Source organism: Pleurodeles waltl, chromosome 10, assembly GCF_031143425.1.
Source record: "Pleurodeles waltl isolate 20211129_DDA chromosome 10, aPleWal1.hap1.20221129, whole genome shotgun sequence".
NCBI lineage: Eukaryota > Metazoa > Chordata > Amphibia > Caudata > Salamandridae > Pleurodeles > Pleurodeles waltl.
Window position 1 is genome coordinate 264,941,767 of NC_090449.1, and position 23,898 is coordinate 264,965,664.

General features: G+C 43.1%; 1 protein-coding gene across 1 annotated transcript in view; it reads left to right on the plus strand.

Moving 5' to 3' along the window:
- The window catches only part of FAM234A (family with sequence similarity 234 member A), a 318,557-nt gene that overhangs the window by 94,300 nt on the left and 200,359 nt on the right, over positions 1-23,898 (plus strand). The window contains exons 2-3 of the mRNA XM_069210403.1: positions 3,218-3,517; positions 23,388-23,501. Of these exons, the coding sequence (XP_069066504.1) occupies positions 3,253-3,517; positions 23,388-23,501 (379 nt within the window). The 5' untranslated portion in view covers positions 3,218-3,252. The remainder of the gene's footprint in view (positions 1-3,217; positions 3,518-23,387; positions 23,502-23,898) is intronic.

Genomic DNA, 23,898 nt, shown 5'->3' on the forward strand with positions numbered 1-23,898 from the left:
TCCTTTCTTCTCATTGGTCAGCGCATGCTGGTTTCACTTTGTCATCGTCGTGTGTTTGTTCTGATTAATTTTATTTACTAGTGGCCTTCCACTGCTTGAATTGTTTTTTTGTTTTTTTTAGCACTTGCCCATCGTCGTTGCCCGCTCTGTAGTCCTTGCTCACCCCTCTGCCCATTGTTACTTGCCCCATCCTCCTGCTCTCTTCCACTAGAAAAAAGGAATATGACTCGGCCACTGTACTCTACGCCAAAGCACTCTACACCACTCTACTAAAAAACAGTGCACTCTAAGCCTTTGCATTCTACACCACTCTACTGTTCACCACTGCACTGTATGTCTCTGCACTTTAAACCACTCCGTTCTACTCTGTATTACAGTAGTTATGTCTACGCCACTCTACTCTAAGCCACTGCACTCTACAACACTCTAGTCTTCAAAACTGCACTCTGCCTCTGAACTCTCTGCCACTCTACTCTGCACCATGCATTCTATGCCATTGCACTCTACAGCACTGCATTCTAATCTGCAACACTGTACTCAACACCACTCTATTACACTCTACCCCAGTGCACTCTACGCCACTACACTTTTTGCAGCTCCACTCTGCATCAATCAATTCTACACCACTGAACTTTATGCCACTGCAACTGCCATTTCATTCTACAGCACTCCACGCCAATGTGTTCTACTTTACTCTGCATCACTCTACAACACTGCACCCTTGTTTAGTCTCTGCCAGTGCACTCAACTGTGCACCACTCTACTCTCTGCCATTGCCCTCTAAACCACTGCACTCAACTGTGCACCACTCTACTCTCTGCCATTGCCCTCTAAACCACTGCACTCCACTGCTCTCTATACCACTCTACTCTGCACCACTGTAATCTACTCCACTGCAGTGTACGCCACTCTACTCTGCACAACTCTTTTCTGCACCACTCTTTTCTGCGCCTCTCTGCTTTGCGCTACTCTACGCAGTGCCACTCTACTCTGCACCCCTCTAATCGACAACAGTCTCTGCCAGTGCAAACTGCCCCAGTCCACTCTATTCTATGCCACTTCACTCGCACAGAGTGGTATCCAGTGGACTCCATTCTACACCACTCTAGTACACAACACTCTGTGCCACTCCAATTTAGTCAACTCTACACAGTGCCACTCTAACCCATTCCACTCCAATCAGTGCCATTGCACTCAATGCCACTGCATTCTACTCTGCTCCACTCTACACCACTGCACTGTACGCCACTTCATTCTACCCTCTCTACTCTGCACCATTCTCTTCTATGCCAGTGCATTCTACGTCACTCCACTCTGCACCACTGCACTGTGCACACTGCACACTATACCACTCTGCTCCACTCTACTCCCTCCTCTGTACAGCATCCCACTCTACTCTACTCTACAGCACTCCACTCAGCATCACTCTACCCTACACCAATCCTCTGTACTCTATGCCACTCCACTCTTCTGTTGACCACTCCATGCCACTTCATTCTACAATACCTTGGTCTTCGACATACTGCAACACTTTACTTCTCTCCATGCTATGCCATTCCACTCCAACACTTTATTGCACTCTAAATTATGCCATTCTCCTCTACTTCACCGTGTGGCACTCCACTCTGCAACAATTTACTGCACTCTATGCTATGACACTCTGTGCCCCTCCACTCTGACACTCTACAGCACTCTGCACCATGCTGCACCAATCTACTCAGTTCTGTACCACTCTACACCACTTCCCTCCACTTTACAAAACTCCACTCCACTCTACAAAACTTCACTCAACTGTATTCCACTTTATGCCCCTGTACTCTTGTCTACCACACGGTGTACTCTGTTCTACCACATAGTGTACTGTGCTCTCCCTCACAATACCCTGCTTTCCCACACTGTACTCTTCTCTACCACCCTGTACTCCGCTCTACCATACTCTTCTCTACCACACTCTAGCCTCCTCTTCCCGACTCTACTTGTTGCCCCCTGAAGCCACTCTGCACCACTCCACTCTAATACATGACACTCCACTCTTATCCACTCTGATACTCTACTCTAATCCACTCTACGATATTCTGTACCATTCTATGACACTCCACACCACTTTATGCCACTCTGACACTCCACAACACTCCACATCACTCTCCTCCGTGCCACAAACATTTAGCCATGCTGAACAGCATCCACGCTGTTGTACAAGATGTCTGAGACGCATTGGCAATGCCAATAGCTCTTGCAAGCTATTGGCTTTGCCAATGCTTGTTTACTTTCAGCCATGATACTCAGCAGCCCCACCGCTGCAGCACATAGCTAAAATAAAACATTGACAGTCAGTAGTTTTCTTTGCAGTGCTTGTTTATTTATAAAGAGCTTGATGTTATATACCTCAGCCTCCCATACAGACAGCGCTATTCACTAATCGTTTTAGCGTGCTCATTTTCCCCACTGTGCTGTCATGAAAACTTGTTAAAAGTGCAGCTTTTTTGCTCACAAGGTAAGTGTGCATGAACATGTGCATTCTTAATGTTGCGAAGAAAGTACTGCCCCTTTGACAAAAGTATCTACTGTGCAGTAGTTTGATGTTTATGCTATTTTACGCTCACCGCTTAAAATGTACGCTTCATCTTCTGAATCCTTTTCCCAGCACTCTTCTTTAAAGGTATAGCTTAGCTGCTAATGCGTTCAGCGAAGGATCTCTACAACTGCTTTCAATTTTTTTTTACCCCAATATATTGCTTTATTGTCGAATGTTATTTCCAGGACGACTAGAGACAACACGCATTTAAAGCTTCCCAGCCATTACTAGATTCTTCCACTAGTAATAAGTCAGGCCTTTTGGCTTTGTCAGTGCTTTTTTTTTTTTTTTAATTTGGACCTTTGTCATATTTTTATTTCTTCTAATCCTGTTCCAGTGTGGCTTGTGCTAGTGAAACGAAGCTGGGTTTCACAAGGCTTCTAGTCTTTCAACACAGTTTTATGTCCTTGTATTTTGGCTAGTATGCTACCATATGATTAAGGAAATATCTGTCAAACTGGGTACATATTGCAATAATGACGTTTCTCAGGGAATAAATGATCCAGAATAAACGATTTCATAGTATGTGTTTCTTTTCTATAAGGTGGTGTTTCAGCAGGGCATTAAGTTAGGCATCACTAAATATAAATGATGATCAATAATGGTTTGTATTTCAGTTCGATTATTTTGTTCATCTTTCAGAAGCCTGGTCGTTCCAGAAAGTGCACCGCAGTAGCATGGACAGCAAGGATTTAGATGCCGAAATTCACCCCCTGAAGAACGAGGATGGGAAAAATAAGGAAAACTGTGAAAACGGCGGAGGAAAAGAAGTTGGGAGTAAAAATCAAACTGCTGTATCAAGACTTTCCAAATGGCGAACTGCAGCTTTCTTTGCAGCTTTGTTTTTGTGTTTGGTCGTGGTGTTTGCCTTTTCGTTTATAATCCCGTGTCCAGTAAGGCCTCATTCAGTGAGGACATGGAGTAGGACCTATGACAGTGCGGGTGAGTCTGGTGCTTTCATCGCACCCCACACACTGTTAATGACAGTGTGTTGTTAACCTTTTCCCCTTTGCAGTGGCATTGTGGCGTATTTCTAGCATGGTCCTAACAACCAAAGCTGCCAATCCTCCTTGTCACATGTTTCCGTTGCTCATTGTTGCAAACAGCTCGAATGTGAACAGCCTTCATACCACAGAAATAATCAAATCGTACTTCACTTTCATCCGATTTTTTCCCCGTAGTTTGTTAATTTGTTTAAATTTGATTTTCTAAGAACAATTCTCACTTAGTATGTAGTTCCTTATTTGGGAATTCAGTAAAGATTTGTTGTCAGGAGCCACGTGCTTCTGAGCTCAACTTCGCGCGACTCTTTCTACTGTGCAGAATAACACCGGCATCTCATGTCATACCCACAAACATTGGCAAAGCCAATAGGTCTGGCATTTGCTGCCAGCCATCTGACTTATTCAACGCTTGTTTTGTTGTTATCATGTTTTTGGCAACACTTTATGGTGAGGAAAGCTGCAGGTCTCTCTTCCATCTAAAAAAAAAAAAAATGAATAAACGTTGGCTAAAGGCAAACATTTTTTTAAATTAAAAAAGCACACAGTAGTTCTTCACACTAAAGGGAACCGCTTAGTGTGGAAATGCTCATTGTCAGAAGCAGAATGCTCTCGGTCACAGTGAAGTCAGCTGATGGCTGAAATGGGCTGCCCCATGCTCTGTGCTGTAGTGAGTGGCACACAAATGCGAACAGCAAAGCCACATACCAATGGATAAAGATGCCTGACTGAAAACACCTAAAAGTAAGTGTATTATACATATAATTTTAGTGAATACAAAAGTCTTGGCTAACACCAGACCTAAAAAGATAATTTAATTGAATACAGACATAACCATCACATGTTTATCTGCTAGAAGTAAAGCTGTTTTTCTAAAAGCTAGTTTTATTACATTTTATAGAATATATTAACATCAATAGGATAGGCTGTCAGGATACATCGACTCAGCACGTTATTCATTGCAATTCTCAACCTTATACAAAACAGGTGGCATAAAGATATGTAACTGGTAATGGTGAAAGAAAAAACCATGAGCCTTAACACCTACTGTGAGTATGAACATGGTAAAGGCATGCAGTCCCACCTGTGACCCATCTCTAGGTGCGACGGCGGGGGGAGGGCTTTGGAGCATGCAGGTCAAGTGGAGGTGCTGATATATAGAAACATAGATCAAGTTGATGCATGGCGCACCCACTGAAGCCGATTCCTCATCATCCTCTTGGGGGTGCCCTGAAGCGTAGGGAATAAAACATCCCAATCTGCCACAGTGGGATGCTTTCATAGGCCCCGTACTTCTTTGTGGCACAAGCAGCAGCCAGTCCACATTGGACAGTCACCCTCTGCTAGTATTCCACACCAGTGAGCATTGAGGTCTTCCAGTGCATAGTGATGGGCCACTTAGCCAGTAAGAGCACTAGGTGGGTTAATGAAATGAATAATGGCACTCCCCATTTTTCACCACCCGGAGAGCCCCAGGAAGCCAGTGACATGTAAGATTTTGGTGCAGACCTCCACCCACGGTGTTCTAGCTGATGGGCAGCTCCAAATCATTACTAGAAGTAATTATGATAGCAATCTATCAGCATAAAAAAATAGGCTGCAGTTGATCACTAATGTATGTGTTTAACTGTATTGAAAAAGGAGTTTACTGATGCATGTGGTGTGGAAACCTTTCTAAAAGGTGAGCAGGACACTGAGCAATTCACCTCTTCCCACTTTATACCTCCATACCAATTAAATCTGTACAATCTTTTCAAAGTAAGCTGGGCTCGAAAATAGCCACTTTTTGGAACGATCCTAAATGAACCTACATAATCCAGTGGCATTCCCCATAGGTGTCTTGTGTGAATTTTGAGTAGATAGTTTTACTGTAGCAGCCAGTGACCAATAAATGTATAATTATTAAAAAAAACAGCTTGCTTGCTCTTCTATTGTTTTCTCCTTCTGGGTTGCTTTTGCCGTCTTCCTCTTCTGTCTTTCCGAACACTATGTTTTCCCCTTTCTTGCTCTTGATAAACATCTGATGCGGGAAAGAAGTAACAGTCCCTAGAAATAAGGGCTGCTGCACCCTAGTGGCATGCATCGGCTCAGATTAAGCACTGGGAAATCTACCCATATTCCAGAATATGGTTGGTGGGGAGTATAGGAATGTTTACCTTCCTTTTTGGGGGCATTTAGCAGTGCAACAAGGTACAGTTTATTTAAGATGGCTAAATCCACATGGCAAGTTAATTGAATTAGTATTATAACTGATGCTTCCATGTTCAGGAGATTATACACGTTTGAGGGGAGGGATTCCTTCTTTTGAAGTTTGAGTGCCTCAGTAAGGGGATCGCTGTTTAAACGGCCTCAAATCTCAACCAAGTTTCTCCCCTTGGTCTGCAAATGAGCCAAACTGCCAGGCCTCTAGACTGGATCCTTCAGATGTGCTCCCAATAAAAAGTCACACGTATTGTTGGAATTTTCCCAGTTTGATAATAAGACAGGACTCAAGCTTGTGACCTCTGTGTTGGACACAGATCTTAGCACTGAGTGTTTGATGACACTTGAGCTGTCCTACCAGCTATCTTAAAAAATTATGTAGAGAGAGGAAATGCTTCTTTTTGCATGATCACCCCCAAAGCTTTGGACTGCTACTGCTGATTTTCTGACTTTGCCATTGCACTGAAGCCTGCTAACCAAACCTCAATGCCAGTGCTTTGACCCTTAAACGTATATATGTTTGATTGGCTTATACCCAGTTGACATAAATTAACTTATAAGTCCCTAATATATGGTACCAGGGCAACCCAGGACCAGTAAGTTAGTGTGTCCAACCAAGGGCTGCAACACCTATTGTGCCTCCCTGGAACAGGAAAGCATGCCTCTCAGACTTCCACTGTAGACTGGCAGGACAGTTTAAACTGTTAAACTCGACTTTGCCATTTAAAGTGATGACAAAGTCCAGCCCACCATATGGTACCCCTACAGCCGGCCTATTGAGTCTTAAGGCAGGGTGGTGTATATTAAAAATAGGATATGTGTTTTTATATGTCCTAACAGTAAAAAACCCTAACTTGACATTTTTACTGGAGCAAGGATAGTAGCCCCAACGGTGAGTACACGGTCACACGCTGACAACTCAGCTGTGGTAGTTTCTGAATGGGACTACTAAAATTGGTACTTCAATGTATCAAACAAATTGTTTCCTTAAACTCGTCTTTATAGTCAAGTTGAATTTCATGTCCCTTTTAAGCAAAATAACTTTTAGAAAGTTGCCACTCTGTTGCCCAACGTGAGCTGTCCTACCACTGTTTAACAGAATAATACAATTGACATTGCTCTATGAAAAAATCAATTACAAGAGAGGTGGAAACCAGTCAATCCTGCAGTGAATACTAAAATGTTTGTTGTTTAGTCAAAAAATACAATCACAAATTGTTCTGAAAGCAATGTTTTCGACATAATTTTAATTTTTTGTACTACTTGTCCAGCATAGAAACCTCCCGCTTAAATGCAAAAGCAAGAAACAAAAAGCTAGTTTGTTTTCACTTTGCGGACCTAAGAACAAACTGTGACCATTGAGAAAGAGGGCCACTGTGGGGATTAAGCTGATCATTGCAAAGCGTCCTCATGGTCAGGCTACAATTAGGCCCTAATTAGGAGTGACCTCTTAATTCGGATAATGGGGGTAACTGTAGGAACCGACTGCTTTGGATTTTTTTTTTCCAGAGCTGTCCACTCCGGTGTAGGCCTAACGACAACTGAAGAACGTTTTCTATTTTTTATTTATGGGCTTTAAGTTCCAGCCGAGGTCTTTGCAGCGGAAGGAGGAAGGCAGGGTTAATGCCCTCGAGTGAACAGTTGAATTAAAGTTGGCTGCCATGCCCTTGAGTTGTGTGTTTTCGCTCTTGTTTTGCGCTGAAGCCGCAGAAGTTCTTACCAAGGCGGAGCGCTTTGTTGCTCTGGAAGACATTTTCTTTTCACACGGTATGCCAAACACTAATTCCGTAGGTGTATTCCTCTAAAGCAGTGGTCCCCAAACTTTTTAATGCCGCGCCCACCCAGTTGGAAAATAAAAATCCTTGGGCCCCCCTCAGAATTTTTCACAATTATTTTATAAGGATGGCACTGTTTAAATATGTCTAAGCCTATTTAAACATTGCAGTTAAGTACTGTTACCTTTTTTTAAATGCAATAACATGCTTCTGCTCAAAACAAAGGCCTGTTATCTGTATAATGCTTCTTTTGGCCAGAGTCTGGCGCCCCCCCCAGGATCAGTTGGCCCCCCCTAGGGGGCCCGCCCCCCAGTTTGAAGACCTCTGCTCCATAGGTTGAATGTAGTGTGTGACTGTTCTCACACTTTCCCTCTGTTTCCCCGAGAATGAGACAGAGGAAGTTGGTTACGTAGCTCGCAGTGATTGTGGACTTGTTAATCGGAGTTTGTTAAAGCCTCATTTTTTATGCTCAGAATGGCTATGCTGAAAAGAGAAGTGCCCTTCGGTATGCTGCAAGTTGGCAATAAAGAGCTTTATATGACACGTTAGAAAAATAGCTTCATTCGTAAAAGCCGATTACCTAATGAACAGCTATAAAAGTGAAGAAAATCACCCGTTTCTTAAAATGTCACTGCATGTGAGAAAACTTTAGTGAATCAGCCCTCTGTCGCTAAAAGTAAACTTGAGGCACTAACTATATTAATAAATCGGGTTTTTTTTTCAAGTTGCCCAAAGTGAAGTGGTCAGTTTTTACCACAAATAAGAAGTGTTACACAAACGTGAACCGAAGTGTGGCAGGAACGTCCCATGAGTAGTTGGTTGAAAACGTGTAGCGATGGACCTGTGATTCCTGGCTTCTAGAAGAGCCTCGGCTAGTAATGGTCGAAAATCACGAGTCGAGACAGTCCAGATCTTTGGGAAAATGTGTGAAAATAATTATTGATATTTTTACATTTCTGTCTACGAAAAGGTAAAGCGTGGAGAAAAAACATTTAAAAAACGGTGGAAACTGGTGAAAAATGCACATTAATATTTCCCAATTTATTGCCAAAAATAATGAAAGTACACTAAACCACACTATTAACATTTATCAACTTTATCACATTTTCAGCATTCTCGAATGTTTAGAAAAAATCTAATTGAAATGTATATGGCATCTTGGTCACCATTGCACACATATCTCTTCAGACCGTGGTTGTATATTTTGGTGACAAAATAACATTCCTCACCGGCAGCAGTCATGTTGCCTGCCTGGAGCGGGGAGGGGCTATCTATGATAGTGTGGCACAACAGGGAGAAACTTCACTCCCCAGCCCCGCAAAGAATTGAAAACGCCACACGTGGAAGCCAAGCAAGACGAGATTTCATGGCCAGCTCATTAAAAGTAAAAACTTATGCCCAGCTGGATACGTCATAAAGATACTACAGGTACCTGAAACCTCTACGCCCTTGATTCTCAGCCGTTGTCCTTGTGCCTTTCTTTGGTCCTGATCATGTTGGGGGATAATGAACTGTTGGGGTACGTTTCATTATTTGTAAAATTTTCACTATGAACTCCATTTGCCTTTGGAAAAGAATCTTCAATTGATCAATGGCTAATATTATAAATGCATTCAGGCACACGCCCTTGGTGGTCCTAATCCTTGCTTTACAACATGGATCGCGAACCTGTTGCGGACTTCTCTGTCTTAAGTCTCTCTTGTCCCATATTGTCATCACCTTTCCTTTCACACTATTCATATGAACACTAACTCGAATCACAGTCAACTCTCTCCACTGCTCATGGTCACACTTTATCAAGAAATATCTTCAACTCAGCTATTACAAGCCACAGCAAAAGAAAACAAGGGATTAGCCAATACACCAAGGCCACCAGGCATCTAGAATGTAAACAACTCGATGCCAAATGACACAGAATTCCAAACAATCTAACATTTTAATTAAAATCTCCGTACGCCTCCCGTTTTACTTAGTGGCTATTGTTTTTGCTCTGTTGTGAAGATTAATACTGTGTGCTTTTAAAGTATGACCAGTATTTTTCTTTCTTCTCTTCCCTATTCCTTCGTTCCCCAAATTAAACAAAATATATAATAGGTTAAACTAAAAAAATCCTTTTTGTTCGATTGCATATTTCATACCAATCAACAATTGCTCCAAAGTCCATGCGTGGATGAGACCAAACACACCCGTTTACTTAATAATGTGGCAACCTTACACCATTTCGGTCCAGAAATAGTCAGAATATTAGCCGGACAACATTTCTCACAACGGGGACACGCACTTCATAACATCTCAAGATTAATATTAAAAGCTGACTATTAGTACATGTAGCATAATTGTAAGGAAATGCCTCCTTGGCATGGTTACCCCCTCACGTTTTGCCTTTGCTGATGCTAAGTTATGATTTGAAAGTGTGCTGTGACCCTGCTAACCAGGCCCCAGCACCAGTGTTCTTTCCCTAAACTGTACTTTTGTCTCCACAATTGGCACAACCCTGGCACTCAGGCAAGTCCCTTGTAACTGGTACCCCTGGTACCAATGGCCCTGATGCCAGGGAAGGTCTCTAAGGGCAGCAGCATGTCTTATGCCACCCTAGGGATCCCTCACTCAGCACATGCACACTGCCTCACAGCTTGTGTGTACTGGTGGGGAGAAAATGACTAAGTCGATATGGCACTCCCCTCAGAGTGCCATGCCAACATCACACTGCCTGTGGCATAGGTAAGTCACCCCTCTAGCAGGCCTTACAGCCCTAAGGCAGGGTGCACTATACCACAGGTGAGGGCATATGTGCATGAGCACTATGCCCCTACAGTGTCGAAGCAAAACCTTAGACTTTGTAAGTGCAGGGTAGCCATAAGAGTATATGGTCTGGGAGTCTGTCAAACACGAACTCCACAGTTCTATAATGGCTACACTGAAAACTGGGAAGTTTGGAATCAAACTTCTCAGCACAATAAATGCACACTGATGCCAGTGTGCAATTTATTGTAAAATACACCAAGAGGGCATCTTAGAGATGCCCCCTGAGTACCTACCCGACTTCTAGTGTAGGCTGACCAGTTCCTGCCAGCCTGCTACACACCAGACAAGTTGCTGGCCACATGGGGAGAGTGCCTTTGTCACTCTGTGGCCAGGAACAAAGCCTGTATTGGGTGGAGGTGCTTCTCACCTCCCCCTGCAGGAACTGTAACACCTGGCGGCGAACCTCAAAGGCTCACCCCTTTTGTTACAGCGCCCCAGGGCATCCCAGCTAGTGGAGATGCCCACCCCTCCGGCCACTGCCCCCACTTTTGGCGGCAAGGCTGGAGGAGATAATGAGAAAAACAAGGAGGAGTCACCCACCAGTCAGGACAGCCCCTAAGGTGTCCTGAGCTGAGGTGACCCCTGCCTTGAGCAATCCTCCATCTTGACTTTGGAGGATTCCCACAATAGGATTAGGGATGGGCTCCCTCCCCACAGGGAGGAGGCACAAAGAGGATGTAGCCACCCTCAAGGACAGTAGCCATTGGCCACTGCCCTCCCAGACCTAAACACACCCCTAAATTCAGTATTTAGGGGCTCCCCAGATCCCAGGAAATCAGATTCCTGCAACCTGAAGAAAGAAGAAGGACTGCTGACCTACAAGCCTGCAGAGAAGGAGGAAGACGACAACTGATTTGGCCCCAGCCCTACCGGCCTGTCTCCAACTTAAAAAAGACCTGCTCCAGCGACGCATCCGACAGGGACCAGCGACCTCTGAAGCCTCAGAGGACTGCCCTGGACTACAGGACCAAGAAACTCCTGTGAACAGCGGCCCTGTTCAGAAACCTGCAACTTCTTTGCAACAAAGAAGCAACTTTCAAAGACTGCACGTTTCCCGCCGGAAGCGTGAGACTTCACACTCTGCACCCGACGCCCCTGGCTCGATCTGCAGAAAACAAACACCTCAGGGAGGACTCCCTGGCGACTGCGAGCCCGTGAGTAACCAGAGACGACCTCCCTGAACCTCCACAGCAACGCCTGCAGAGAGAATCCAGAGGCTCCCCCTGACCGCGACTGCCTGTAACAAGGGACCCGACGCCTGGAAACAACACTGCACCGCAGCCCCCAGGACCTGAAGGAACCGAACTTCAGTGCAAGAGCGACCCCCAGGTGACCCTCTGCCTAGCCCAGGTGGTGGCTGCCCTAAGGAGCCCCCCGTGCCTGCCTGCACCGCTGAAGTGACCCCTGGGTCCCTCCATTGTTTTCAATCTAAAACCCGACGCCTGCTTTACTCACTGCACCCGGCCGCCCCTGTGCCGCTGAGGGTGTACTTTGTGTGCCTTCTCATGTCCCCCCCCGGTGCTCTACAAACCCCCCCCCCCCCTGGTCTGCCCCCCGAGGACACAAGTACTTACCTGCTGGCAGACTGGAACCTGAGCACCCCTGTTCCCCATAGGCGCCTATGTGTTTAGGGCACCTCTTTGACCTCTGCACCTGACCGGCCCTGAGCTGCTGGTGTGGTAACTTTGGGGTTGCCTTGAACCCTCAACGGTGGGCTGCCTATGCCCCAAACATGAGACTTGTAAGTGTTTTGCTTACCTTCAATACTAACCTTTACTTACCTCCCCCAGGAACTGTTGATTTTTGCAGTGTCCACTTTGAAAATAGCTTATTGCCATTTTTACAAAGACTATATGTGATATTGCTTTCATTCAAAGTTCCTAAAGTATCTAAGTGAAGTACATTACATTTAAAGTATTAACTGTAAATCTTGAACCTGTGGTTCTTAAAATAAACGAAGAAAATATATTTTTCAATATAAAAACCTATTAGCCTGGAGTAAGTCTTTGAGTGTGTGTTTCTCATTTATTGCCTGTGTGTGTACAACAAATGCTTAACACTACCCTCTGATAAGCCTACTGCTAGACCACACTACCACAAAACAGAGCATTAGAATGATCTACTTTTGCCACTATCTTACCTCTAAGGGGAACCCTTGGACTCTGTGCACACTATTTCTTATTTTGAAATAGTATATACAGAGCCAACTTCCTACAATAATGTTCTTGAAAAGTTAAATAATTATAAATGATGTTTTACAAGCCGGAGGTACTAGGCCATCCGTGGGGGTTGAGGTTGTTTACTCCTGATGTCCCATGGCCCAACTTACTATGGGACCTCAGTAACTGGGACAAGTATTACCTCTTCAGTACTTGACGCTCAGTGGTTGAGAATGATCTGTCCAAGGCTTCTCTGGTTGGGGGTGGAGGGGTCATGGAAGGAGGAAGTTGGTGCAAGGTTTATATGAGCACAATACTCCAGATACGCTCAGCAACCCCAGTGAATGATGTCCAACCATATACTTGTTTTATGAAAAAAGATAGATTTAAATACAAAAACAAAGTGAAATGCGACACATGACCAATAATATACATAATCTACGTAAGGCCAGCACTCTAGCTTTGTCTGTGCATGGTCCTGAGTCCTACTACCCTGTTTAATGGCTGTGATTTTTCTACATGAGACAGCAGTAAGGCTAGGACCAGCTAGTGAATATGGGTCTTAAAAATTCCACAATGGCTTTCAAAGTCAAAGTGCCTTTGCACTATAGAGCTATAGTCATAGAAAGTTACCCTCCCAAAGGCTTGAAGCCCCGTGATCAATCTTACCTGCTCCTTGTGGAGTTGTGGTATGGAAGATCCAGGTCTTGGAAGTGACCTTGAGCTGTCCAACGATTCGGCTTTGCAGTCAACGTGAGAAGATACTGGGCGATGAGCAGTAGTTTGATCACTGCAGGTAAAGCAGCTGGATGTCAGCAGCTCTTCTCTCATTGTGCGGTAAGTCCTCCTGTTTCGGCTGCAGGTCTTTGGAGGCTTCCTGTTTCTAATGGCAAAGTAGATGCTATGGTTATGCTGGTCACAACTCACTATGCCACAATTTCTCACACCACACAAGGGTGACAGCCCTCTCTCTCCTCTGTTGCCCCCAGCTGACATATGGCCGTTGTTAACAGTGGCAAACAGGGCTATGGCCCACTGAAATCACTGCGATGCACTAGACAAAAAAACTCCCTTAATCTGCTCCACACACCCACCTGGCATATGGGGTTGCTGACTTCAGCAGCAGACATGCTGATGGCCCGCTAGGTACTATGGTCAAAAATGGACAGTGAGCCACATGGTTCACTTAAGAGGTCTACTCGATAGGAAACCCATTGGACCTCACTCCCTCAAAGTGCTGCCCTCCTCCTCAGAGGGTCCTCTGGTCTCAGCAGGCAGGCTCATGCTGGTGATGTTCACTTACACAGCATGGAGTCTAGCAGACCCTAGTCCCCATTCCTGGTCACAACAGGCAGAAGTCATGCTGAGCCTCTCCATGCAGTTTGACACATTGGAATACTCAAGCTTATCTTTTTATAATCTGTTTTCAGACAAATATGTGATTCAGTGTTTCAGTTATAAAATTAGTACTTTGGGTGTTGCTTCCTTTGACGGGCCCACTCCTCTGCCCTGACGTTTGTCCAGGGCGCAGTCTATCACAGAAGGAGCAAATCCAGTCTTGATAGCCGTACATTACAGGCCAGAGGAGTGATTAGGGAATCACACCTGGATGTCGGCTTACTAATATATACCTAGCGAAACCTTACAATAGACCCAGCCCTGCTCTTTATGATTCCCTGTATCTGCAGAATTTCCCTTATCAGCACTATCATCTCTCTGACAGTGTGTCCAGTCCACACTGACCAGTGACATTTCCATAATCAGAGACTTTTTGAAGTGCACAGAAGAGCCTGCCTCCATCTTCCTGCAATATGTGTGTCCTGCCCAGCTCTCAGGAATGCAGACAATTCTCAATCCTGTTTGAGATGGCTTCTTCATGTGTCTTTCCAAGGCCTTGAGTTCCATCATAGACCTCACAGACCCCCACGTACAGCACCACACACTGGCACACATACATTACCACGCGCAAACACGTACGCTGCACAGCGCTAGGTACTAACATAATGTAGGCCAAGGGTGAGTTAAGTACACAGCAGTGGAACTTTACTTGAGTCGGCTTTTAGTCCCCACTCCAGTGACATTGGTTAAAAGGCCTGTTCACTCTGCCAATCATGCTACCACAATTGTGCTCTCGCTTCTTAGGCCTTGGAAAGGGCAGTATTATTTTACCACTATGAGGGTAGTATTTTGTGTGCCCCTGCTGGTCCAGCAAGACTGCACCATGACACAGACCTGTCTCATGGATTGCAAATGCATGATCTGTTTTCACAAATGACAAAAATTCTGCACCAGGGTGTTAAAAATAGGGTCTCTAGTTGGCATACACTTTACACCCTGTCCAAGTAGGGACCCTCACTCTAGTCAGGGTAAGGGAGATACCCAGCTCAGGTAACTCCTGTTTACTCCCTTGGTAGCTTGGCACAAGCAGTCAGGCTAAATCTCGGAGGCAATGTGTATAGTATTTGTACCAACACACACAATAACACAGTGAAAACACCACAAAAGGACTCCACACCAGTTAGAAAAAAAAAGCCAATACTTATCTAAATCAAACAAGACCAAAACGACAAAAATCCACCATACACAAGCAGAGATATGTATTTTTAAAGTAAAAAGAGTGTTAATTCATAGTCATCAATGGATGCTTTGTTTTAGCACAAAGTACCTGGTATGCGTCAAAAATAAAGCTGCAAGGACGAGCAAGCGTTGGAAAAGCAGGCGATTTGTCAATTCCTTACTCACAAGTGAGGCCGGGCTTCAATTCTTTCCTTGCAGGGAAGGGATGCGTTGATTTCTGGTCAAGTAGCCCCAAGTCTGTTTGATGATATGGAAGATTTTGACGCCCAGGGTCGATAGGTGGAAAATTCGGATGCGCTGCGCGAAGGGTCTGCGTTGAGAAAAGGCGCTGCGTCAATGTTTCAGCAGTGGGACAGGCGCTGCGTTGATTTTTCTGACATGCACACATCGGTGCATGGATTTTCCCTAGCAGGTTACCAGCTTCCACTTCTAAGGGCCTAGGGACTGGATTTGGCACCACTTAGCAAGCCAGGACTCAGCAGAAGGGCACTGGCAGATGAAATCTTTGATGTCCCTGAGACTTCAGAACGGGGGCAAGCTCAGTCCAAGCCCTTGGAGAGACTTCACAAACTGTTTTTCAGAAAGCAAAGTCCAGTCATTTCCCACTTAAAGTAGAAACAGCCGGCCAGCATAGCAAAGCAACAGGCAGAGTGGCAGGTCCTCCTTAAGCATCAAGCTCTTCTCCTTGGGAGAGGTTCTTCTTGATCTAGAAGTAATCTAAAAGTCTGGGGTTTTGGGTCCACCACTTACACTCATTTCTGCCTTTGAAGTAGGCAACCTTTAAAGGAAAGTCTTTGTAGTGCACAAGACCCTGCCTCTTCCTTGCCCTGCCCCAGACACACACTTGGGGGTTGGAGATTGTATTTTGTGAGGGCAGGCACAGCCATTTTAAGCGCAGGTCCCAGCTCCTCCCTCCACTCTAGCTCTGGAAGACACATCAGGATATGCAGTAAACTCCTTAGTTCTCTTTGTATCACTGTCTAGAGTGAATTCACAAACATCCCAACTCTCAGTCTGACCCAGATGTGTATTCAGCAACCAGGCAGAGGCACAGAATGGTTAAGTAAGAAAATACCCACTTTCTAAAAGTGGTATTTTCAAACAGACAATCTAAAAAACAACTTCACCAAAAGATGTATTTTTAAATTGTGAGTTCAGAGACCCCAAACACCAAATCTCTATCTGCTCCATATGCGAAACTGCCTTAAAAAATATTTAAAAGCAATTCCGATGTTAATCATTGGGAGAGATGGGCCTTGCTATAGTGAAAAACGAATTTGGCAGTATTTCATTATCAGGGCATGTAAAACACAACAGTACATGTCCTACCTTTGAAAGACAATGTACCCTGCCCATGGGGCCACGTAGGCCCTTTCTTAGGAATGACTTGCATGTAGTAAAAGGGAAGGTTTGCTTGCCAGGTCAAACTGGCAGTTTAAAACTGCACACACTGCCACCCATGAATAGCCCTGTAAACATCTCTCAGACCTGCCACTGCAGTGTCTCAGTCAGTGCTTCAGGCCCACTAGTTGCATTTGATTTACAGGCCCTGGGCACACATAGTGCACTTTACAAGGGACGTGCCAATAAGTCAAATATGCCTATCATGGATAAACCAATCACCAATACAATTTAGACAGAGAGCATATGCACTTTAGCACTGGTTATCAGTGGTAAAGTGCCCAGAATCCTAAAACCAACAAAAACAAGTCAGAAGAATAGGAGGAAGGAGGCAAAACGTTTGGGGATGACCCTGCAAAATGGACCAGTTTCAACACAGGGATACAGGGGTATTATTGCACCTAGAGCACTCCTGATAGCGGTGCACATTGCTCAACCATGGAAGGGACTTTTCCGTCCCAACATAGCATGAATGTTTATCATAAAATTTTAAAGATGGCTCATCAACACAATGCATTATTTAAAAGGGTCATTATTTTCACTAGGTAGAATCTGAGATCTTGTGAACTGTATTCTGATTCTCCAAAATAGTCACAAGCCAACACAATGGCCCAATCCAAAATACCAAAATATATAATACATAAAAGAAAGGATTAATGGTTTACTGTGGGAATTTAAAGGTTAAAAACACTAACATTTTTCAGTGTGTGCACTGGTCATTGATATGATTTATGCTTGTCGGCTGGCATCCTACATGCATCTTGGGAAGACATCGCTCTCTTGTGACAAAGATTCTTAGCCTAATATTGAGAACTCCAGTAGCTCTCAGATACAGTTCTTGTGTTCCTTTACTTGGAACTACAACCCGCAGGGCTGGAACTCTTAAATTGTAAAAACGAGCTACTGTCCTTACATTGCAGTATCTGGTTCATTTAAGCCAAGGCCTTCACCTTCAGAAGCCTCTATGCTAATGTACTACATCATCAATGTACTCTTTTATTTGCCAGGTAACATTCTTGCTTACCTATACATGTATCATGTTCAAAGATGAGGATCACAGAAAGGTTATGTTGACCAATGCATTACTGAAGATGAGACTCTGGATACGGTCTGTGCTTAAGCTCCTCTATCTAATTGTAAACCATTCTTTAAGGAAAATTACTTTTTTATCTTGCAGCTGAGGGCACTTTCCTTTGAGGTGCCTGGAGTCCTTGTGGGTGGCTGAGCACCTCATCTCCAGCTATCCTTTCTCCCAAAAAGTATCATTGATGCTTTACAGACACCATACTCTTTCAGGTGTCTCTCCCACCATGCCCTTGTGGAAATAAGATCCTGATGGTGTCTCCTGCAGGTTGGCGTTAAACCTCAGATTGTTTGTTCTGGAGCTAATGGGGAAATAAATATTCCTTTCAGCTTGGAAGAGGATGTGCTGGTTTCACTCCTTGAAGAAGGGGAATTGTTTGCAGATGACAGTTAAGGAGTGTGTTTCCATAGTCTTTTGAAAGAACAAAAGGATTAGTACTCTTCTTATATCAGAAATGTCATCAAATCACAAAAATGAGAATTGGGAATTCGATAAGATGTACTCTCTTGAACTGAATTTGTGTATTCTCATTCGAAATTGTAAAAGAAACTTTTAGAAATTTTGCTGAAAAATTATTCTAAAAATAGGAGAATTTATTTTTTGGCAAAAAATACAATCCAACTAACAAACTCTCATATCCTCTGATCAAATTAACTCATATTAATATGGTACTTAAATTTCCCTATACTAATGCACCACTAATCCTTTTGAGTTATGGAGTAGCGTGCTACTTGCCGAAAAGCACTGCAATGCTTAGTCGGGTAAGCAATATATAAAAACAATTACAAATGCTCTTTATTAAATAACATTATACAAATCTGCGTATTTCATGACTGTATATCAAACTGGGAGGTTTTAACCTACAGTGTGCAGAAATTGTAGAGATTTGTAACCTTTTGGAATTGCATGATGAAGTTTGTGGTGGCTTTGTATCTCATTATCACAGCATTCCTATACAGCTGCAAATCTAAAACCGTTTTGCAGGTCGTTCCCAACTGCTGCATCTGTTATACACTTTTAAGGTTACACGGTTAAGCAGACTCCAGTGACCCCATCCAGCTCTACAACTCAAATAAAAGAATCAACACATTCAATCTAAGATAGTTAATTTGCATTTAATCAAAAGTTTAAAAAGCGATACGTGAATTACAAAGCTCAATGAAATTGTAATTTCCATGCTGTAGATTCATATAGTATGCTCAACATCATAACAGTGGTTCTTCTGTGGGGCAATGCCCATTCATCCTAAAACATAGCAGAAGGCTACATTCCCTTCCCGTCGCATGTGCCATAAGCAAACAGTGAACGTCTAGAAACCGAAATATTTTTCAGTGCCTCTCTGGCTATATTGGCACATTGACAACTTGTTTTCATTCAGAAGTACTGCATTAAAGAAACCAAATAAAACATAACAAGCACTTATTTCCAGTCAAATGACTACCTTTAAGGGTTTTTCATAGCCAAAGAGTTTGTGTGGAATTTTGTATCCAAACACTGCCTAATGTTTAGGCTGCAAATAAGGTTAGTCCGTTGTTCCTCAAATGGCAGTGGTCTCAAAAATCAGAAAGACTGTCGGAATTTCTACAAAACTGGTCACCTCTAGAATAGGAGACACTGCATAAATATCTCAGATTGAAGTCAATTCTTCTAGGTGGAACTGACTAAAATGCCTCTAATTTTGAGTTTGAAAAACGTGAGTTAATCCTAGTACGATGTCAAAGGTTTAGACCTTTGTACTGTTCTTAAACTTTTATGTTATTTTAAGTGAATGGAGCTTTTGATAACTGTCAACACCTTAATGTCTTGTTGCATGCAGAATGTAAGAGTAGGGAAATCCTGGTTTAATAGTAAAGGGGATGTCAACATCTTAATTCCATTGAGCTCCAACACGCGGGTCTTGATTTGATGAGGATTGAGAACATTGTATAAGTTGGGTTTGTTAACTATGGACTACCATTAGTGGGAACACAAGCAGTGAATGATAAAGACCTTTATAGCACATGCAACTGCCTGTGCTTATCATTTTGTACTTCGTCACAATCAACCGGATTTCATGCATTACAGATCACTATGGGTACAGCTTCTAGTAGTTGGGGATCCTCTGTCCAACTTGAATCCGGACATGGTTTTGACAAACACATCACTCATCTTTGTAGGACTTCATTATAATTTTCCAAAGATGCAACACAAACTTTTTTGATGAATTATTATCACTTATCAAAAGATAAGCAGTTTAGGAGACTTTTTCTGGATACTATCATCACTTATGCAATTTGAGTATTTTTTTGCATAGTTTCTTTTTAGTCTCTTAGTACAAAAGGGGAGTTGAGGGTAACAATCAAAAGCCACAGCCCCAATTTTCTACACTATTCAAACCAAAAGTGCATTGTGAAGATAAAGGGAAATCGAGAAATATTGTTAATCCCTAATACCTAAGCAAACCTTAAAAAGTAGGTCATGGGGAGGGCCAAACTTATCTTCACCTTTTGTTGCTGCACAGATCTGCCATATGGCCAAACACATACCAAGTGTACTGCATAAAGCATATGCAAGAAAAGTACCTCACTCACAATCTCTAGCAAATACAACTTCCGTACTTCTGGAAAGGATTTGCTGCAGTGCCATCTTTGGTACCATTTCCACAGGGATTGACAGTCAACCATTTTATACCCCGGGGTATCACTTTATCTTATACTAACTACTTCAACCACATTCCTTAAGTGTCAAAACAGTGCTGGCGTTTCCTCACATGCTAGATCCCTAAATTATGCTGTCCCAATGGCGTAATGCAAAATTATGCCGCCTCCCCTCAAAATATGATGAGGGAACCCTCAGTCTTATGTATCTCACAGATATTCATTGGCCTTTAGTTGAATAATGGCCACCAAAAGAGTTGGGGTTTGGGGTCCATTGAATGGTTGGAGCACCTCCAGCACCATTGGGCTTGCGTTACACCACCAGTGCTGTCCTCATTGTGGGAAAAATTTACTTATAGCCTTGAAATGTCTGATTACCCCAAGGATAATATCTGCACTCTGTTTCCGCTTTTACCAAGATTTTAAAAGAATGACAAACAACAATCCAGAGTTTTCTGTGATTAGAATAGTTCCTTGAGGATCTGGTAAGAGATTTGTGATTATCAGTTGTTTTAGTCTCTCTCAGAGCGAGCACCAATTTATTGTGGCCAAATTAAATATAAACGTGTAATATGTAACTTAAAGAGTGTATAGCTGCACTTAACATGATCTTACGACCGGGTCATTTGTTGCTGCATTGCCTTTTCAAATGTAGCTGATAAATGAAAGGATTAAAGGCTCGTTTTGCAAATAAAAATGCAAGCTGTACTAAAGGTCCTTAATGATAACATAACATAACAAAATGATCTGCCATTATGAAAGTATTTTTGTCTACAGACTGAATATTCCTGGATTTACAGTAAAAAAACAATCAGTGCCATATGATTTTATGTTAAAGAAAAACATTTCATGTTTGTAAAAAAACTAGCATCCTTGAGATGTGTTCTCTAGTGGTGAATACAACCACTGGGAACACACTGTTAGCATGTCTGATGCCATCCACCCCAAAGCCTGACAGTATGATGCACAACATATACACGCATGATCGAGTCGTAAGGCTGCGATGAATGCAGCACTTTACCTTGTCCTGGACATAGATCTAAAAAAAAAAAAAACATTTTTGCTACTTTCAATGTGATTTTTATCCACAAGTTGTTATCCTATTTATGGTGCGTGTTTGCGACGAATTTCGATTGTTTTTGTCCTCAGAGTGAGCCTTAAGTTATGAAGTTAAGGGAAAATCGTCATTAATTGAGCCAGTTAAACAAAAAAAATCTAGTGAGATTTTTGACAGGGGTATAACTCATGTTCGACCAAACAGCCTGTATTTCCTGGATTACTGTTGATTTAGTATACTGTAGTTAATGTTGCATGTTGCTACTTTTTGATGTTATGAAAAAAGCTGAATAAAAAAAAGAGCACATTTTAGTGAAAATATTAGGTTCCTCCATCTCTTTTCCTTCTCCTGTAGCCATTCATGTCAAGGAATGAGTGAGTGTGCTCACTACCGCCATTTTCCATCTACTGATTTTATAGATATTAAGGGCCAGATGTAGGTAGGTTTCCTTTTGCGAGGTGCAAATTGCGAATCCCAGCGACTCGCAATTTGCACCTCGCAAAAGGAAATGCAGAAAGGTGTCTCAGACACCTTCTGGGACTCGCTACGGGGTCGCAAAGACCCACCTCATAAATATTTATGAGGTTGGTCGCAGTTTGCGACCCCATAGCGAGTCTAGGCACTCACGGGGATGGTGGCCTGCTGGAGACAGCAGACCACCATGTCCGTGACTGCTTTTCAATAAAGCAGTTTTTTTTTTCTCTTTGCAGCCCGTTTTCCTTAAAGGAAAACGAGCTGCAAATAGAAAAAATACCGAAACCTTTTAGTTTCGTTTTTTTGTCCAGAGTAGGCAGTGGTCCATAGGACCACTGCCTGCTCTGAAAAAATATTCTTGTGAGCATTCACAAAGGGGAAGGGGTCCCATGGGGACCCCTTCCCGTTTGCGAATGAGTTACCATCCACTCAAGTGGATGGTAACTGCGAGTTGATTTGCGACCGCTTTCGCGGTCACAAATCAACTCTACATTGCGGTGCGACTCGCACAAAGGAAGGGAACACCCCTTCCTATTTGCGAGTCTGAAACACATTTTGCGAGTCGGTATCGACTCGCAATATGTGTTTCTGCATCGCGTGAGGGCATTTGCGCCTCGCAAACGGCGTTTTTCGACGTTTGCGAGGCGCTAATGCCTTCCTACATCTGGCCCTAAGTCACCACTTCGATTCTGGCAGAACAGGAGCCTGCCAACTTTATATTTTGCCCATCATATTTATATGTATGAGAGAACAAGGTTTCTGGAGGCAGCACTTCGGGTGGCTCCGCCGACTGAAACATTAGACTGTCCCACCTTCTGACGCATATGTTTGCTGTTCAGGACTGCCAGGCCGAGCAGAAACAAAAGTGATGACATGGACGTGTTGTATCAAACTCCTAGTACTTCAAGACCATTCGGTTGCTTTTTTTCAGGAGCAAGCACCCACTTCGGGGGTTTATTTCTGCAGAAAATAGTTTGCTGAGTGTGGACGCCATGTTGTTTTGTCCCTATTTAACAAACGTCTGTTCCTTTTATGCCGGTGTCTCACCCGCAAAATCATGGATGGAAGTGAGATGCCTCTTGGTCTGGTGAGGGGCCCAGAATATGACAGGTCGTCCTCCAGCAAGAGAACGAAGGCCATGGCCTCTGGTGACCTGATGGGCTGGGGCATTGCCCGCCGAGGTTGAAATGTCCACCAGGGCTTGAATTAAAACCCACAGAACAAAACACCGAAAATGTCCATGGATTCATTTTAATATTGATTATTTACGTACAGGTTGATTTATATTTAGACTATGGGCGTTATTACAACTTTGGAGGAGGTGTTAATCCGTCCCAAAAGTGACGGTAAAGTGACGGATATACCACCAGCCGTATTACGAGTTCCATAGGATATAATGGACTCATAATACGTCTGGTGGTATATCCGTCACTTTAACGTCACTTTTGGGACGGATTAACACCTCCTCCAAAGTTGTAATAACCCCCTATGACTGGATTTTGTGTTCCTTAAGCCCATCCCTAATTGATACATAAAAATGCACTTTTTTCCTCTGCTCTTAATGCAGAGCTTACATTTGGATCTGCCTTTTGCCTATGATTTTTAGAAATTGATTTCTAATTCTGTTTTTTATTTTAACAGTTACTTATCCATTTTTATCAGCCAATGACGTCAACAAAGACAAAGTCCTGGACGTGCTTTTCATTTACAAGTCTACCAACGCTAGCAACCCAAACATATCGTGTTCAGATGAAGGTATCTAGGTTTTTATGATTTGTTCTGACTATATAATCAGTCTTTATAGATTATGTTTTTATACATTGTGTGCTCCTATGGTTTCATATTCTCTTTTATATTTCTTGTTATTTCCTTCATTCACCTCTGTGGAAGGCCTTTGTGTTTTTCTAGTCCATGTGTCTTTCATTTACAAATGTCACTTCAAAACTTAAAAAAACATTGGAAATCGTGATTGGTTTGACTGTTAAATACAATATCATATGTGTCTGTTGTTTCAGTCTAGATGCAACAGTTGTTTTGTATTCTCTATATCAGGGGTCTCCAACTTTTTCTATGACAGGAGCTACTTTTGGTCAATGAATATCACCCAGAGCTACTCATGAATATTTTCACTGTTACAATATGACTAGGCCTG